General features: G+C 48.2%; 1 protein-coding gene across 4 annotated transcripts in view; it reads right to left on the bottom strand.

Annotated features, from left to right (window-relative positions):
* Positions 1 to 17,200, bottom strand: part of RADIL (Rap associating with DIL domain) — a 75,901-nt gene that overhangs the window by 21,683 nt on the left and 37,018 nt on the right. For all 4 annotated transcript variants that reach the window (XM_054041802.1, XM_054041801.1, XM_054041803.1 and 1 more), the window contains 4 exons: positions 15,628 to 15,665; positions 11,742 to 11,902; positions 3,036 to 3,148; positions 586 to 823 (listed from right to left, as the gene is read on the bottom strand). In XM_054041802.1, coding sequence (XP_053897777.1) covers positions 586 to 823; positions 3,036 to 3,148; positions 11,742 to 11,902; positions 15,628 to 15,665 — 550 coding nt within the window. The remainder of the gene's footprint in view (positions 1 to 585; positions 824 to 3,035; positions 3,149 to 11,741; positions 11,903 to 15,627; positions 15,666 to 17,200) is intronic.

The raw sequence follows: 17,200 nt of genomic DNA on the forward strand, positions 1-17,200 counted from the left end.
AGGTTTAATTGCTACTAGCCCGGCAGAGTCCTGCCCCCCCCCCGCCCTCTCTCACACCCCCACCCCAGTCTTAGCGCTGAAGCAGGGCTCTGAATGATTGAAAGTGACACTTATTCCTAACCACCTCTCTGCTGACACCAGTTAAACAAAGGACTCAGTAGCTTAAGTCAAGTTCTAAAGCATCCTTATCCCCTGTAGGAAACAAGTTGGCTGCTTTGCTGTCAGGACCAGTCTGGGGGTCTCTCCCTGGCAGTGGGGCCATACTGATGAATTACGCACGGGGGCTCAATAGCTCAACACGAGTTTAGGTAACAGGGCAGCAAGACTCCTTTGCTGAATGCAGAATTCCAGGTGTGTCCAAGCCCCTCACAACCTAAAACATCCCAACAGATGCTGTAAAATATCTCCCCACATTTGGCCGATCCTCATCTCATAGCCTGGCTGGCTGCAATACTGGGGCATTTTAAGTCTGTTACTTTAGTTAATGAATAAACACAAAGAGGTCTTCAAAGCAGACAAGACCAGTCTTTGGGAACGCCTGCCCCTCCCACAAATGTCTCACTCCCTGGTCCCAAGGTCACTCGCCTTTGTCCATGAGCTGGTTGAAGAGCAGAGTGTTGGAGAAGAAGAAGAGGTAGGCAAACATCTGGGAGGCTATTTCAGGGTGCACTTCATACTGGTGGAGCAGGTCCAGCGTAGCCTGGTAGATCAACACAACTCTGCGTATTTCTTCAGGCAACTGGGATGATGCCCGCCAACCTTCCTGGCCCTCACTCTGGAAGGGGTTACACTCCAGGAGGGCAGGTAAAGATACATACAGAGACTGGAGAGGGAGGAGACAAGAAATACACAAGTCCAGGATTCAAAGCGCTGGAGATTTACTGTGGGAAGCAATTCTGCATTGGCCAGATGGTGACCTAAACAGGTCTTCTGAATCTCTCGTTTCCATGATCCCATAACCAGCTCAAGCCCTGCTGTTCTCAAACAAGGAAGAGCATATTTCTTGCCCCCCTCACGGACTAGCTCCTTGTGACCTGCAAGCTTGCTCAGCCCTGTCCCTAAGCAATAATTTCACACCATACATGGTGGTCAGTTGGTCTCGGTCTGTTTTGGGGAACAAACGGAATGTGAGAGACAAACTACTGTAGCTATTAAGTGAAAGGAATGTGCCCGTTCTATGCACCCACATGGTAACTGAAGATCTAATACACATGCTATGAAAAATAGGCAGAAGACAAAAGCAGTGTCCAATTAGAGACACTTCCCTTTGTGTAAATGAGAAAGGTTGAAAAGCAGTGGCCAATCAGAGCTTTTGCTAGGTATGCAAATGAGACAGGATAAGCATCAACCAATCAGAGAGGGGGAGAGGCTGCTGGAATAGTGGAACACTCTTTCCACAGAGGGGAAAAAAAGAGCTACAAATAGAATCAAGAAGAAAAATAGTCCATTTCCCAGCGAGAGGCCAAGTCTGTAATCACCAGACCTGGCAGGGGGAGCTGGTGGAAAGGCAGCAGCATCAGTCGAGTTTAACGTCTCTTTCAATGGAAACAAGTCCCCACCCTGCAGACACAAGCAGCCTTTCTCTGGGCCCACACTGCACACACTGTTCAGCGCTCTGTAATAAGCACTTGCAATAAAATTTCACTCCAGGGGCCTAACGGAGCGAGTCCAGAAGGAATATTTCCATCATGTACATGAATCAATTCATTATACCCAGGGCTATTACTGTACTGTAAATCACAAACAAGCTGAGGAGGGCTGGACGCACTATCCCAACAACTCTTCCTACTGATCGGTGGGCCACTCATTTCTTCCTGGCTTCCTGTGGCCTGATCCCTTGTTTCCAAGTCACTAGCCACGCAGAGAACTGTTCCATCGTAATTTCACACACTCCTCGGGCTCTGACCATCACTGGGACACTTGAGCCCAGAGGAAAATTCATCCAAAAGTTACAAGGAGGAGTGAGGGAGAATAAGGGTTGGTCGTGAAAGTGACTGTGTAGCCTTAGCTAAGCCATTCACGAATGGGGACACCGTAATGAGCAAATGCCTCCCTAGAAGACAGTGTTACTGTTAATTCTTCAGGGACCTCTCACCTGCCAGAAATTCACTGCGATCAGTTCAAGGTATCCGACATGCAGCTCTCCCCCCTGCCAATCACCTGCTAGGGTGATTATATTGAAACTCGCCCAGTTTGCTATCTAGATTCTTATACAGCGTAGCATCTTTCAAAGATCATGAGGCACTCACACACTATGGTAATGGGGGAGGCTCATGATAGTAAACAGCATCCAAGCAGCTCGTAATCCTTAATGGATTTTATCCTCACACCCACCTGAGAGCTAGGAATGTATCCTCCTCATTTTACAGGGTACATCAAATGCCTCAACAAAGGTCAGGCCACAAGCCTATGGCTCAGCTGGGAATTTAACCCCGGCCCCTAAGGCCAAGTCTACTGCTCTGTGTCTGTCTTACCTATTTAGACTACAATTTGGGGCAAGGTCTCTTTCTCTTACTACATGTTTGTGCTATGCCTTGCCCAATGGGGCCTTGATCCTGGCTGAGCACTGTAATAGAAAAAAACACCAGCTAAATAACTTGGGCCATCCAAAAACATCGATGTGGTTTTTAAAAAAAATCAACCTGTTTGATCATTTCTGAGCCCTCAAAACGTCGTTTCTGACCCTCTTCAGTGACTCAGGAACGTTAGGGGAAGTCAAATCCCCTGGCGCCAGCATTTCTTGCACTGCATCCTAGAGACCAGCATTTTTTAATACAGAGGAGGCTTGCAGGAACCAGTATATCTGTTAGAAAGCAGCAGAAAGAAGAACCTGCTGTCCCAGGACAGGATGGAGAGGGAGGGCAATTTGAGGCACGGGTGCTCAGTTGGGAGACTTCTCTCCTCCCTCTCCCGTCATCCCCCTTTGATTTCCAGTAAGACACCATCAGCACAAAGCGCCTCTTCGCCCTTGGCAGCCCTCTGGATTAGGCTGTGCATTAGCGGGAGAGAGGGGGAGGTGTTGGGGGTGCACATACCTTGGAGATATAGTAGACACACTGCTGAAAAGTATACATGATCACTTCCTCTAGGACTGTCATGGCTTCCTCGCTGGCTGTGATGGTTGAAGAGAACAGAGACTCCTTAGAACCTAAAGGACAAAGACAGCAATGGAACGCGTCAGAGCAAAGGGCTCCAAACCGGGTCTGTTAGTTTAGTAGATGAATTGTCTCTCTGAGAGTCAACTTGTGATGCTGTATTTCATTATGCAAAGGCTACTGACATACACCAAACTGCCATGGGTTTGTTACTGCAAAGGAAGCATGGCTAGTGGTTACAGGGTGGGATTGGGAGCCAGAAGTTTTGGCTAGATTCTATTCTAGATTCTATTTCTAGCTCTTCCACTGACTCATTGTGTGCCCTTGAGCAAATCAAACGGTGTTGTAGCAGCTACAGTTCCCTACTGGGCAGCATAACTTAACACTGCTGTCTCGCGAAGGCTCCCAACAGTGAGGACTATTTCAAAGAGCGGTAGAGGAGCTGGCATGGAGGAGAACTGATGCCTACGTTATTTCTTACAGTCACTCTCAAATGGAAAAAAAATCAGGTAGCAGATGCATCCTTGGGACGTTCACAACGATGCACAACTTGCACTACTTTACCTGGCCACTGGATGTCCCCATTGCACTAGTGAAATTAAAGCTGAAGGCGCATTTATCTGGCTTGACTTTGAGAAGCTGGACAGCTCAAGATGGCTCTTTTAAGACAGAGGTTCAGAAAGAGAAGCCATTCCCATCTGAGGCCATTTGGTGCGTATGGTGCTCTCATTTTAGTGGACAGATACCCACATCACAAAAAGCACCTTGACACTGTCACCAGTGCTGGCAGTCACAGCAAAAGGCCTGAGGATGAATGCACAAGACAGATCTCCTGTTCCCTAGCAGAGATGGTCCACTCCAGATCAGAGAGCAGATCAGACACACTTCCATTGTCCAGTTGAACCCCTCCTGTTTATCCCGAGCTTGAATTGATGGCAGCAGTCTCCAGGGCCGTGACTGCAACCCCCTGAATTCACTCCAATACAGGAGAACTCAGCCAGTTCTCCCTTTTCTTCTCTCATTGTATCATCTTTGCCAGGATCCGCCTGCCCCTTAATCAGTCTCCAAAGGACACTGCACTGGAGACAATATAAATTCACACTGGTGCCTTCCCTTTCCACAGTGGCTGGGGAGCCATGTCAGGAATCGAAAACTCCAACCCTGCATTCTGCTGGGGCCTTTTCCTGGCTCTCCCTTAAAGACGTGAAACTGCACCTCACTTTCCTTGGTGCATTGTGAGCAGGGAGTGTGTACAGAAATCCAGATCTAATAAAACATGGGGTTGCCATAGCAGTGACTGTTAAACACATATATGTTGTATTTCTGGGCACTGATAGGTTGGGGGGGGAGGGGTAATATTTCCCCTACAGACTAACATTTTTCTTCTAGCAATGCTTCGATTTCAGTCCAGATTTGCAGCCCCGCCAGCCCCATATGCTGAATATTTGTGCAGCTGGATGAAGTGCTTTCCAAACGCAGCTTGTCAGAAAACGTTGCCTTTGGAACAGAAGAGAAGGTCCCGATAGCTTTGCCAAACTAGCCCCACCCCCACGTTCCTTTGATGTGGAATCAGAAAGAGGGAAATTCCATGACATCATCCACCTGACCATTCCCCAAGTCCCATTTGCAGATGGTTAGTGAAGGACTTTTCAGCCACACACCCTTTTGCGGCAGTTCAGGGAGGTAAGCTGGTGAATTTTTAAGGCTCAGGAAAGTGAGGGGCTAATAAGACTCAATCAACCCATGTGTAATGAAGGCAGGAGCATTGTAAACTTCCACATACAGCACTGCGTAATGCACCTGAATCCTGGTCTACAGCCCCACTTGCTATTCCAATAGCAGGACCCCTCACTGCTGTGCCAAGGAACCTTAGTCCCGATCTGCTATTTTAATCCTGATCTATTTGGAACTGAGACTGCTAATCACTCAGGACTCTATAAAGACTGGCAAATACCTACTCCAGAGCAGGCTGACACCACTCAAACTCATTTCACATGTGACCCGAGGTTGATGCGAACCCAAGTTTCTGAAGTGAAAAGTCCATTTAAAAACATGGCCATAATAAGATTTTCAAATCTGACATGAAAAATAACATTGACGATGCAGAAGGAAACCTTGGTGCTCATCGGTCTCAGGCAATTTAAATTGAAAGCCAAGGTGCTAGGGAATCTGCCAGTGCAGGATTTCAAACCGGAAAATAAGGATCACAGCCAAACATAGCCAGTCCCTGTTATGAATATTTCTGATCACATGCCGAGAGGTGGGGGTGACTGCAGAGAGGGGTATGGAGACACAAGGGATAGCGCTTTCTGGGACCCATGTGTAGACTATGGATTCCGTGAGGTCCTGAAAGTACTCAGTATTGTGTGATCTCTTTAAGGAAGTCCCCAGTAATACATCTGGTCCTGAGCGACTGTCACCCAAGCTGTCCTCAAGTTGCTCGGCTGTTGTCCAAAGCTTTGTGGGAATAATATTCAATAGGAAGCCAGCCCTGGGTTCGGTGAGGGATCCAGTTGGGCCCTGGTGCTGATTTCTGTGAATCTATTTGTAAGTATTCACCAAACAGTTTCAACAAATAATGTTCAGCCTATGGGCTGGTTCACAAACGGTTTGCTTTGACTACTTTGTAGCCATTATTTGTATTGCCTGACCGGTCATCTAAGTCACATGGGATCAGGAGAGTAACGAAAAAGAAGTAACACATTTTCTGGCACAAGTTTTCAGGCAAATATTAATTAGTGCTACGATTCATGAAGCTTCTGGGATTGGCACACGGCTTCATGAATACCAGGGCATCCAGAGATGCATGGATGGTATGTCCCCACAAAGCTGTGAACTGAACATGGGGCTTTTAGTCACAAAAATATACCCAAATCAGGGTTGTTGGGTTTTGTTTGTTTTGCGGTTTTTTTTAACTATTCCATCTGCTCTAATTATAGGACAGAATTGCTCATACAGCAAGGTCTAAACACCTGCATTTCCCAGGGGTACAATGCTTTTCTCAGACTATTTCATATCACCTGAGTGGAAAAGGTGTTAAAAACATGTGCTAGGAGAAACACCCTCACATGTAGAAAGATGGGGGCCAGCCCAGGGTTTCTCATCCTTCTGCACACCTGGAATCCCCCCATCTCTCACAAAACTCTCCCCCCATGGAGCAATCTGGGAAAGGGGGGGCGGTCCTGGCCCCTGGTCTAGATAGCAATGAATGGGAAGGGAAAAGGTCTAGGAAAAAACCTCTCCTTTTCGTTTGCCAGCCTGTGGGTTCCGTGCACTCCAATGTACCGGCTAGACTTTGAAAATCAAAAGTATTTCACTTATTCTCAGGCTACGACTTTTTTATTTTTAAAAATCTTCCCACAGATATTTCCTGAGGGATGTCAAGAGGCCAAAATACTGATTTTAACCTTTCCCTCACCCTCTTGTTTATGTTATTTCTATCCCGCCTGATTCACCAAAACCTGCCCAGGCACAAAATGTATTTATATGACACTACGCTGCTCCCTCCCCCACCAAGACCCACCACCCAGGGGCGGCTCTATGTTTTTTGCCGCCCCAAGCACGGCAGTCAGGCAGCCTTCGGCAACGCGCCTGCGGACAGTCTGCTGGTCACGCGGATTTAGCGGCGTTTCTGCAGGTGATCTGACGTTCCCGCGCCTTCGGCACCTTCTGCCAAATTGCCGCTGAAGCCGTGGGACTGGCGGACCTCCCGCAGAAACGCCGCCAAAGGCCGCCTGACTCACGCCCTCCGGGCGACCGGCACGCTGCCCCCCGCGGCGTGCCGCCCCAAGTACGCACTTGCTGTGCTGGTACCTGGAGCCACCCCTGCCGCCACCCTCCTGGCTGAGCATCAGCCCCTCGAGTCAGGATGGCCCCACTTCAGCCATCCAGCGCAATTGACTTAAACACCTGCTTAAATTTAGCCACAGGCGTAAGTTCCATTGATATCAATGGGGCTTAAGAACGTGCTAAAAGTTAAGCATGTGCCTAAGTGCTTTGCTGAACAGGGCTGGACTTAAGCACTCACTTAAGTGCTTTGCTGAAGTAAGGCCTGGAATGGGCAGGGGGTAAATCTCTCTCCCTTACAATGCCCTGGCGTTTTAAGCAAATGTCGCTCACCCCACAAACCCAGAATGCTCCTTCACTTGCATGCTTGCTGCCTTCACTCTTGCACATGCCATGGACTTCACTTTCCCAGAGACCATTCCCACTAAGGGAACAGACCTATTTAAAGAATCCTCTCTCTAGACAGCAACCCAAATCTAGCTGTTCCCACCGATTACAGCCCAGGAGGGAGCAAACGCTATCAGCCAGGGAAGACAAATGTCCCAGAATCCCTCCGGGGATATGAGAGAGGAACGCAGGCAGGTGTTCATCTCAGAGACCCTTCAGCTACTAAATGCCAGCAAAGGAAGGAGAAGATCTGACACTAGGGAGCAGCAGAGGGAGGGGCTGGTGCTATAGAACAGAAGGACCGAGAGTCACAGAACATTGGATTAGCTGCTGCAAGGAGAGCCTGCTTGGATCTGCCCATGGCCAATTTAAGCAGAATTCTCCGTGCATGTTACCCAGCATGTATCTGGGTAATTATCATCCACCTAAACACAATGACCTAGGGTTCTGAGTGCTGGAGATTTGGCCCAGGAGGTTTTTCTCTCACTCTCCTCCCGTCCTAGTGATCAGCAGCAAATGCCCACCGTCATCTTCCTTGACTTTTCATTCCTTGCTGGCACTGTAAATATATTTCACATCTCTCTATCGATAGTCCCCTGCAAGCTGAGCATCACCCATCTCGCTCATCTCTGTAGACTGTACTTACCCATAGTAATACTCCAGTTATGAGACTCATCCAGTAGAGTGTGGGTTTTGCCAGCTACACAATAACTGATACCACTTAGTAATACTTCTAGCACTTGGTTGTTTCCCATGTTCCTGGATAGAACTGGCTGAAAAAAATTGAATTTCAAATTTCTTTTGTCAAAAAACAGGGACAAATTTTTTGCAAGATGTTTTGTGAAAAGCGTTCGTAGTTTTCAGCCAGCCCTACCCTGGCATTTGTGCACGGACACTTCTGTGCATTCATATGCTTATCCTTCATCTTCGGTTTCAGAACGATCCAGTCTTTCTGCCCGAAGTGCTCTCTCTGCCTTTTCTCAATCAGCGTGAAGCCTTCCCAACAATCCCTGCCTGTGTTGGATCCAGGAATAATCAAAGATTTCCCTTAGTGATGTAAAGGCAATCTTATGACCCAATAAGTGGAGATTCCAACTGGAAGAGAAGCCATCCTAAATCTGCTTTTTACCAACAGGCAGAAACTGATCACAACTGTGAGAATAATAAGGAAACTTCTTGAATTCAGAATAGTAAGGACTGGATTCACAGAACGCAGCTGTACACGGGCATGACTGGGATTCAGGAACGCACATTGTGAGAAATGAAATAGGGTGAAATACTGGCCCTACTGAAGTCAATGAGAGTTTTGCCATTGACTTCAGTGAAGCCGCCATCTCACCCCAGCAAGTAAGGCCCAGTCGAAGGAAGTATTGAAACCCAGCAATGCAGAAAGCAGCTAGTCACCCTAAAAAACACCACAATTAAGAAGAAAAAGACTGCAGTTCCAGCGAGGCTTCATACAGGGTTGTTTGAAGAGAAGGATACAAAATGACATCGACTGTATTGTGATGGGAAAGTGGAGTGGTGAGCAAAGAAGAAAAGAGAGACCTTTAGGAATGGCCGACTACTAATAAGGGCTGCAAAAATGGAGAGAGAGACTTTTACAAATCTACCCAGGGAGACAGCGTCTGTGCCCATGCCCTGTGTTCTGCGTGGGTGTTGGGGGGGAGGATACTAGAGACAAAATGGGGCCTGTAATAAATGAGGAAGGAGAGCAAGGGTGGGATTTTCAAAATCACTCTGTGTTAGCTTAGCTCAGAGGTTCTCAACCAGGGTACGTGTACCCCTGGGGGTACGCAGAGGTCTTCCAGGGGGTACATCAACTCATCTAGATATTTGCCTAGTTTTACAACAGGCTACATAAAAAGCACTAGCAAAGTCAATACAAACTAAATTTTAGACAATGACTTGTTTATACTGCTCTGTATATTGTACACTGAAGTATAAGTACAATATTTATATTCCAATTGATTTATTTTATAATTGTATGGTAAAAATGAGGAAGTCAGCAATTGTTCCGTACTAGCGGGCTGTGACACTTTTGTATTTTTATGTCTGATTTTTCTAAGCAAGTAGTTTTTAAGTGAGGTGAAACTTGGGGGTACGCAAGACAAATCAGACTCCTGACAGGAGGACAGTAGTCTGGAAAGGTTCAGAGCCACTGGCCTAGCTCTCTCCCATTGCAGTCTGTGGGAGCTTTGCCATTGACAGCAGTGGGAGCAGAGTTGGGCCGACACTGAGTGCTTTTGACAAATCTCCCTTTAAATTAACACAGACTCAACAATGGTGAGAAACATAAAGAAAATCGTTTGGGACAACTGGGAAGCCCTTATCCAAACAGTGAGGAACAGCAGGGGTGGGCATACTCAGACCAATGGTGGGGAAGCCACCAGGCCGCAAGAAAACCCAGAGAAAGATTCAAGGAAAAGATAAAGACCTAATTAGTTTCAGGATCTTCTCTGGACATCGTACTGAGCCCTGCAATGGATGAACTGAACCCCAACTCCTGGGGTTTATCATCTCACTTTCCCAGCAGCTGCTCATGTGCGCCCTGCACTTTGTGAGGGCTGCAGTATTTTTAGCCTACAAGCACATTTTTTAGAGCTCTCACTGAATAAGAATGCACCCGCTGTCCCACCCTCCCACCCACACATTGGTCTTTACATCTTGTATCAGCATGGGAACCAAGATAGCATAGGACATGGAGAGCCTCCAGGACTCAGCTGGTTTGGCTCTTGAGTGCTTTGCTCCCGCTCCCTCCGAGGGGAATGAGAAAACGAGGCCATGCTGAGAGTGAAGCCCGGCTAATCTCCTCACCGTATTAGACTCCCTGCGGCTGCAAGCTGTCATCACTCATTTGATAAGGGGGATTATTTCCCTCCCAAGTGTTCACAGGGCTGGAGGTTGGAGCTTAGCATCCCTGAGAGCTAGTGGTGCTTCCAGAGGCACCGGTAATACTGAGCAACACTGCTAACTAGGTAGCCGGTCTGGTCTGCGATCTAATGGATTCACTTCACAGGGTGGAGTGAGAGGTGAGGCTGCAGAATGCAGAGCAAGGGCTGGCAGCCAGGCAGGGGTTTCCAACTGTGGCCTGGAGGACTGGGCGGCCTGCAGAATACTCCCAGAGCCTCCTTCTTACCGATGTTGCATCCCTTTTCTCTTATCTCAGTGGCCAGGACTAAGGGTTCAGGGAAAGGACCTTGTTACCTCAGGTATCAACACATAGATACCAGTCCATTCTTGGTGACAGAAGTCATGGTGATCCCTTGGTTGCAATGGGATCCATGCCCCAAAATCATATCCATTCATGGCTTCAAAAGGCTACATGCAAGAGCTCATCATTGTGCAAGCCCCTTCTGACAAAGGCCAAGTGAGTTCCCTGGACTCAAAGGCAGGTGGCTTGATACCCCATGAAGATATAAGGGAGAAGGGAGTAGTCCTCCAGTGAAAGAGGATCTAGGGCATGAGCTGAGCAATCCTGAGGGAGGACCCCTGGGAGCAGCTAAACCTGGGAGAAAGTTTGATCTGAGCTTTATCATCTCATTAATAAACCAAATCCCAGGAAAGAGTTCAGTTTTGACTCTACACAATGGGGGGACTTTGTTTTCGAGCCAGTTGGGAAAGGCATTTGCTTAACACTAACTAACTATTAATACTAACAGGTAAACAACTATATACAATGGACACTGCAAAGGCGCTTGCCAAGGCAAGACCTATGGGACATTCCAGCTAACCATCACCAGCGGTAAGAAGGGGCTGGCGGGTCGGCAGGGCTCTATATTGAGCGCCATGAAGGCGTGACTCCAGGGGGTGCCTAGGCCAACCCGATGGATGCTGCTAGTGGGAAAATCCTCCAGTTGCCGTGCCCACACACACACCTGATTGGAATGGACATGAACAAGCATTCGAAGAATAACCTCCTTTTCACGTCTGTTTAAAAGGGACTCTTGACACACAAAAGCCCTGATTTTAAGACTGACTTCAATCCAGCCTCCCTTTTTACCTTTGCACCTGCAGTTTCACAGGTAAGCAATTCTGCACTCAGGATTGAGTAATGGGGAGCAGAGTGAGCAGATCCCAGCAGACCATTCAAGCGTCCACGTGCTATGGCTGCCTTGGCTCAATCTCCAGCGGACGTGCCACAAAAGGCACCACAGTTTATCCTTCAAGAACCTGCTCAGGAGACGTCCCAGAGAGCTGGTGGGGTCATGAGCACTGTGGGTGAAGTTCCCTTACTTTCCACAAACCCCAATACTATCGAAGGACATATCTGGGATAAAGAGGCAACACGGTGGTCTCTGAAGTCAGGATGGAAGTACCTTGCTGGAGCAGCAAGGGAGGAAAACACCAGCAAACCAGGTTGGTGCTACAGCGCCCCCTTTGCCTGACATGTCGCACAGTGGGCATACGGCTGGGGACGTTTTGTCAGTACAAAGGCAGAGGCATATCGGTATAAAGAAGCAGGAGTCCTACCCTTGACATCTAGCTCCTCCTCCAGGCTCTGGATGTAGGTGGGGGATTTCTGTTGGATAAAGTACAGGAGCTCGATGGAGTTGGACATCCAGAAGAGAATGTGCTGCAGGTCCGGGACCAGGTCTGTGACGGTGAAGCGGGACAGGGATCCAGGATCCTGACTGGTGAGACAGAGAAGGCAAGAGGAGCGTTTCAGACTCCAGTCAGGACAAAGCTGGTTGCAGTTGCAGTCTCTCTGTGTGTGCACGAAGCCCCTGGCTACGGGAAAGGCTTGTGCCCCTCTCAGAGGTTGGCGATGCAGGATAGTCCCAGTGGGCATGAACAATGCAGTAATGGATACACCGGCAGCACAGACAACACTCCAGTATTTTATACTCTCCTGCGACTGCATCGACACACTTTTCCCCGACACTCTCAGAAGTTTCAGAATGAGTACGGTCACAGACTATTGCCAGCACAAGAGTAATGGTCTTAGAAAGCAAACCCAAACCAAACCCAGCAGCTGGCTTCCCCTGGGGAGTTACGGATGTGCTGTGAAACTATTCTGCAAATTGGCAATGGGATTCCTGTTTCCCGGTCAGTGGAAACGCCACAGCCCAGCACCCCAGAGACCAAATGCTGGATCTCGGTGACTTGCTAACCATCCTGAGAACCTCCGACCTGCTGATTAACAGTCAGGTGCTGAGCACCTCCTGAGAAATGCTGAGCAAACTCAATCGGAGCTGAAGGGGCCGAGTGTTTCCCGGGCTCTTAGGAATTAACAACAACGCTAATGGTGGTCACATGATTCCTTCTCCCCTGGTCATGCGGTACAGTACAGTGGCAGCCAATAGTGGGATACAGGGGCTTTTATCAAATGAGGAGAAAAGTGATGGATCAAAAATCAAGCCTGGAGCAGCCGGCACTCCAATAGGGTCGTCGAGACTGGGCAAGATTCTCGGAAGCGACGGGGAGAATGTCAGCTGCCCAACCTGAGACTCGTGAGAACCTGCCCTCTGAAAACCAGCCCCCTTTTAAGGTGTCTCACATTAGGCACCTATAAATCACTCTTGAAAGTCTTTCCCAGAGCCCTGCCCTATTAATAGCAGCCCCCAACCCCCCTGCTGGAGAGCCCAAGTGCACTGAAGCAGCATTGAAACCGAAAAAGACTTTCTGCAAAAATGCTCTTGACAAAGGCAAAGTTTTGGATCAAATGTTTGTTTTATCACTTTGGCCTGATGCGAAAGGCGCTGAGTCAATGGGAACTGAAAGCACTCAGCTCCTCTCAGGATCAGGCCCTTTATATAGCACTGCAAATGCTGAGGAGACTGTTTACAACCATCCGGGATTTTGCCTGTGAATTTAGTGCTGATGACTGGCTCTCAATCCAGAGGCTGAGTACGGTTCAGAGAGCAGTAACCCTCTTGAGTTAACCGAGGGCTTATAAAAATTTTTTTTAAAAGCATCTGGAAAATTTCTTAACTAGCGAAACGCTTTTCATGCTATGATCACTCAAAAAATGGTTGGATGGGATTTCTGATAACTTTGTAAAACAAGCTCACTTTAGAACAACCATGAAGAATTTCAGCCTCAAAAGATATTTTTCTGAGGACTGTTTTAAGCCAGTCAAAAATAGGGACTTTGGGCAAAAAGGCTTCATTGTTAGCCACATTTATAGGATTGCTCGCGCAACACAATAATGAACCGACACCTGTACACAGCCCCGAACGGAAGAAGCTGAACTATATGGCTGTAACAGATGGATAGGCTTATCTTTACCACACTGTGATTTACCATACCCCCCATGAAATTCCTTAGCACCAAGTCATCTGGCTGCCCCGTAGTTTACCCCTGGATTTTACAGCTTCACTCTAGGTGGCTATTACCCTTTGCAGGAGGTAGTCCTACCCAAGGTTCCTGCTCACGCCTATTATGGCTAATTTTAAAATGACACTCCCCAAATCTGAGACGGACACAGGGCCAAGGTCTTCTAAAGAGACTAGTGACTTGGGACCTCAGTTTTTGGGGTGCCCAACTGTGAGACACCTGAAAAGGGTCTGGATTTGCAGAAAGTGCAGCGTACTCACCTCTGACAACCAGGCTCCTTTAGAGTGTCTGAAGCTGGAGACACCCAAAGGAATAGCCATTTTTGAAGATCTCGCATTTAATATGAAGAAATCAAATAATATCAACCTTAGTTTGAAGAGCGTGTGGCTGGGCTTCCCAGCTGCTGGTGATAGCTGGCACTGCTGGCAGAAATGGCGAGACTGCAAGTGTGCAAGAGGTAAACACGCAGCAGCACAACATCACACAAGAGGGGAAACGCAGCACTCTTGTGATGTTCAGAAAATAGTGTAAGGAAAAGTAGGCCAACGCCAGGCCTCTGGGGGACGTACTGGGGTTGGATCCAGCATAAACACAGGAAGGAGTGAGGCAATGAACCCATTCAGGGCTGTGGAATGTACAGCATGCATCCACCTGCGTCCACATGCATGTAAACCCTGACTGTCAAGGAATCACATCACTTCAGGGAATGCATGTGCAGGGTCCCGGTATAAAAGTGGGTCATGAGGGCTAACATGCAGTGTAGCCCAATGGCTAGGGGAGAAGACTAGGACTCAGGAAACTACAGTTCAATTCCCAGTTCTACCATTGACCTGGTAAGAGACCTTGGCTGAAGTCACTTCAGCGCTCTGTACCTGTTTCCTCTCCTTCCCTTTGTCTATTTAAACTCTTTGGGGGACTGTCACTACGTTAAACACAACAAAACCCCCAAGGTGAAATGAAAGGAAAATCTCTATTCGCTCCCCATCTGTGCTTTAAGGGCCTAAATCTTTTTAAATGGCCTCCAGTTCTGCTGGCACAAATGCTAGCACTCCACTATCAAAGGGCATGTCTGCACTTTGAACTGTGGGTATGATTCCAAGTGGGAGGAGACATACTGGTGCTAGCTCTGATCGAGCTGGTGTGCTAAAAACAGAGCATAGCCTCGGTAGCTCAAGGGATGAGCTGCCCCAAGGACACACCTAGCATCTCTGATGGGCGTGCTCTTTGGGCAGCTAGCCCCCCGTGCTGCTGACGCTGCTATGGCTACACTCTATTTTTAGCATGCTCACTCGGTGAGAGCTAGTACGAGTATGTCTCCTTGATCTGGGAATCACAGCCCCAGCTCCAAGTCCAGATGTGATCTGACTGCCAGCATCTGCAACTAACTGCTGGTGGGAAAATGCAACTGCAAAATCAGAAGCTGGGCTAAGGCTACTTTTAAAAAGTGGCCTTTCATTGCTCTTTACATCACTAGGGCATCTGTTTTTTTCCAGGGGCGAGGATGTGGTGAGGCCCAGCAGGTACCTCTGCTAGCCATCTCCTGGCCACAGTACAGCACTGCCTTCTATCTACTCTTATAAAGGGCATGGACAGCAGGGGTGCTAAAAGCTTTATGTCCTTGCTTCAGCAAGGTAGGGAGTCGAGCTGTGTGACGTTTTGAAACAGCAAGTCATTGCAAAGAAAAAAATATAGAAAACGTTTGAGTTTTCTCCGATTTTTTGTTTGTTTTTCTAAACGAACAATTCGCCAAAACGGACATGAATTCACAAAATGTTCCTGTGTCGCTGAATTTGCATTTTTCGCCGAAAAAAAAGTGGTGTGTAAAAAAAGGTCGCCCAGCTCTGGTGGTGAACCAGGCAAGAAGCCCCTACCTAAATTAGACATTAACAGAAGCACCTTGCTGAATCGGGGCCTGCATATTAACAATGCTGCCTTGGCCTACTGCTCTTTACAGAACTTCCCGCTTGGTCATTCCAAAGGCAATTTCTCTCCCTGTAGGTGCAGCTCTTTCGCTATTCATAAGAGGAAGCAGGAGTGGGGCAGGAGGAAGGCAGAGAGAGTAAAGACGGGTGATACTTACTGCTGGGACTGCTTCTCGGCCAGCTCTTTCGTTTTCTCCTAGGTTAATGGGGGGGAAAACATAAGTCAATATGAGATAACCATAATGCAGAGAGAGACAGGGACGCGCACACACACAAACACCCAGGGGAAACAGTACTATCTGCTACGGGAGCTTGGGATAGTTTTGTCAGGGACACTGAGTGGCCTGGCTATTCTGCGCTTTATTGGAAGGCAGAGCAAAACTTTGGTGACTTTTTTTTAACTTGTGCCAAAAACTATATTTAAAATGCCTACTGGAGACTTGCTCCATCTCTAATGCACCTTCTAGCAACTGCAGCTGTTCTGCATAGACAGTTAAACGAAAGGAAATGACGCACAGATGCTATGGCGACAAGCACGCTCGATTTGCTAATATAATTACAATATATGTTGCAAGCGCACAAAAAGGAATGGGGCGGGAAGGAACCAGGGAGCCTGGAACTATTCAATTGCCTAGAATATAATTACGCAGATATATCCTTATTGTGTGTTACAGTGTACAATATGCAGGTGCTTATTTCAGGGTAAGTTGCCCACTGGGATTCCTGTGTATGTCTCACTGTGCCCACCAGACTGATTGTTATTTCAGTTCCAATGTGCTGCATGGCACTAAGGTTTTATTTACAGGAACGCTTCCCCTTGAAGTTCCCCACCGTTGCTACCAGCTGCAGGCTACTGCCATTCTAATCATCGTGTTGTCCTAAACTTGCTGTGAGCAGGGTTACTCTGCTTAAAATGCTGGTGGCTGCGTGCAGCCTCACCTGGGTAGCAATGGTGAGAAACAAAGTCTGGTGTAAACAAGGCCAGAATGGCACCGCGCGCTGCAGGAGAACGAGGTGATCTCTAACAGGGAGGAAATGTACAAACCCTGATTCCATAAGTGCATTTCCTCCACTCACGCTCCCTGACAGTTAGGCAGCAACATGGAGGGTTGTGATGTACGGTAGCTGGCATTCCTGCCCCGTGACCAGGCATACGGCTAACAATGACTCCGGCCTGCAGTGACCTATAAACCCAGACCTCTCCCCTACGGCAGCAGCAGTCCAAAACCCTTCCCATAGGCCTCCAGTCTGTGCTTCCAAGGCCATTGGCTGCGAAAGGAGGGGTGGTACTGAGCAAGGCTAGGAGCTACCCCTCATCCTAGGGGTTGAACATCAAACATTTAACAGGGGTTTGGCCTTTCCTTGCACCTTCTGACCACATCAATCAACACCAAGCAACCCCTTCAGCCCAAGCCCCTGGGATGTCTCAAACCGCTATGGCGAGGGAGGGGACAAGACCTCGGATTGATGGACAGGGTTGGCTCCTCATCAACAGACCCTCGCAAGATAGTTCAAGGCCTGCAAGCCTCTACGAATTACATGGGGATCTACAGTGCGCCTCAGGGCTGCCACCCGCTTTAATCCAGCCTGGGCAGACGTCCAGGCAGAGCCTCACAAACTTAGTGTCTGTGGGCTGCACAGCTGGGTGACAGGGAAGGACGGTGGTGATTTGGTAAGTGCAGCCCTTGGGCCCCCGGATCCACCAATGTGGCCCTTGGACGGGCAAAGTTT

The sequence above is a fragment of the Malaclemys terrapin genome, chromosome 10, assembly GCF_027887155.1.
Source record: "Malaclemys terrapin pileata isolate rMalTer1 chromosome 10, rMalTer1.hap1, whole genome shotgun sequence".
Lineage (NCBI taxonomy): Eukaryota > Metazoa > Chordata > Testudines > Emydidae > Malaclemys > Malaclemys terrapin.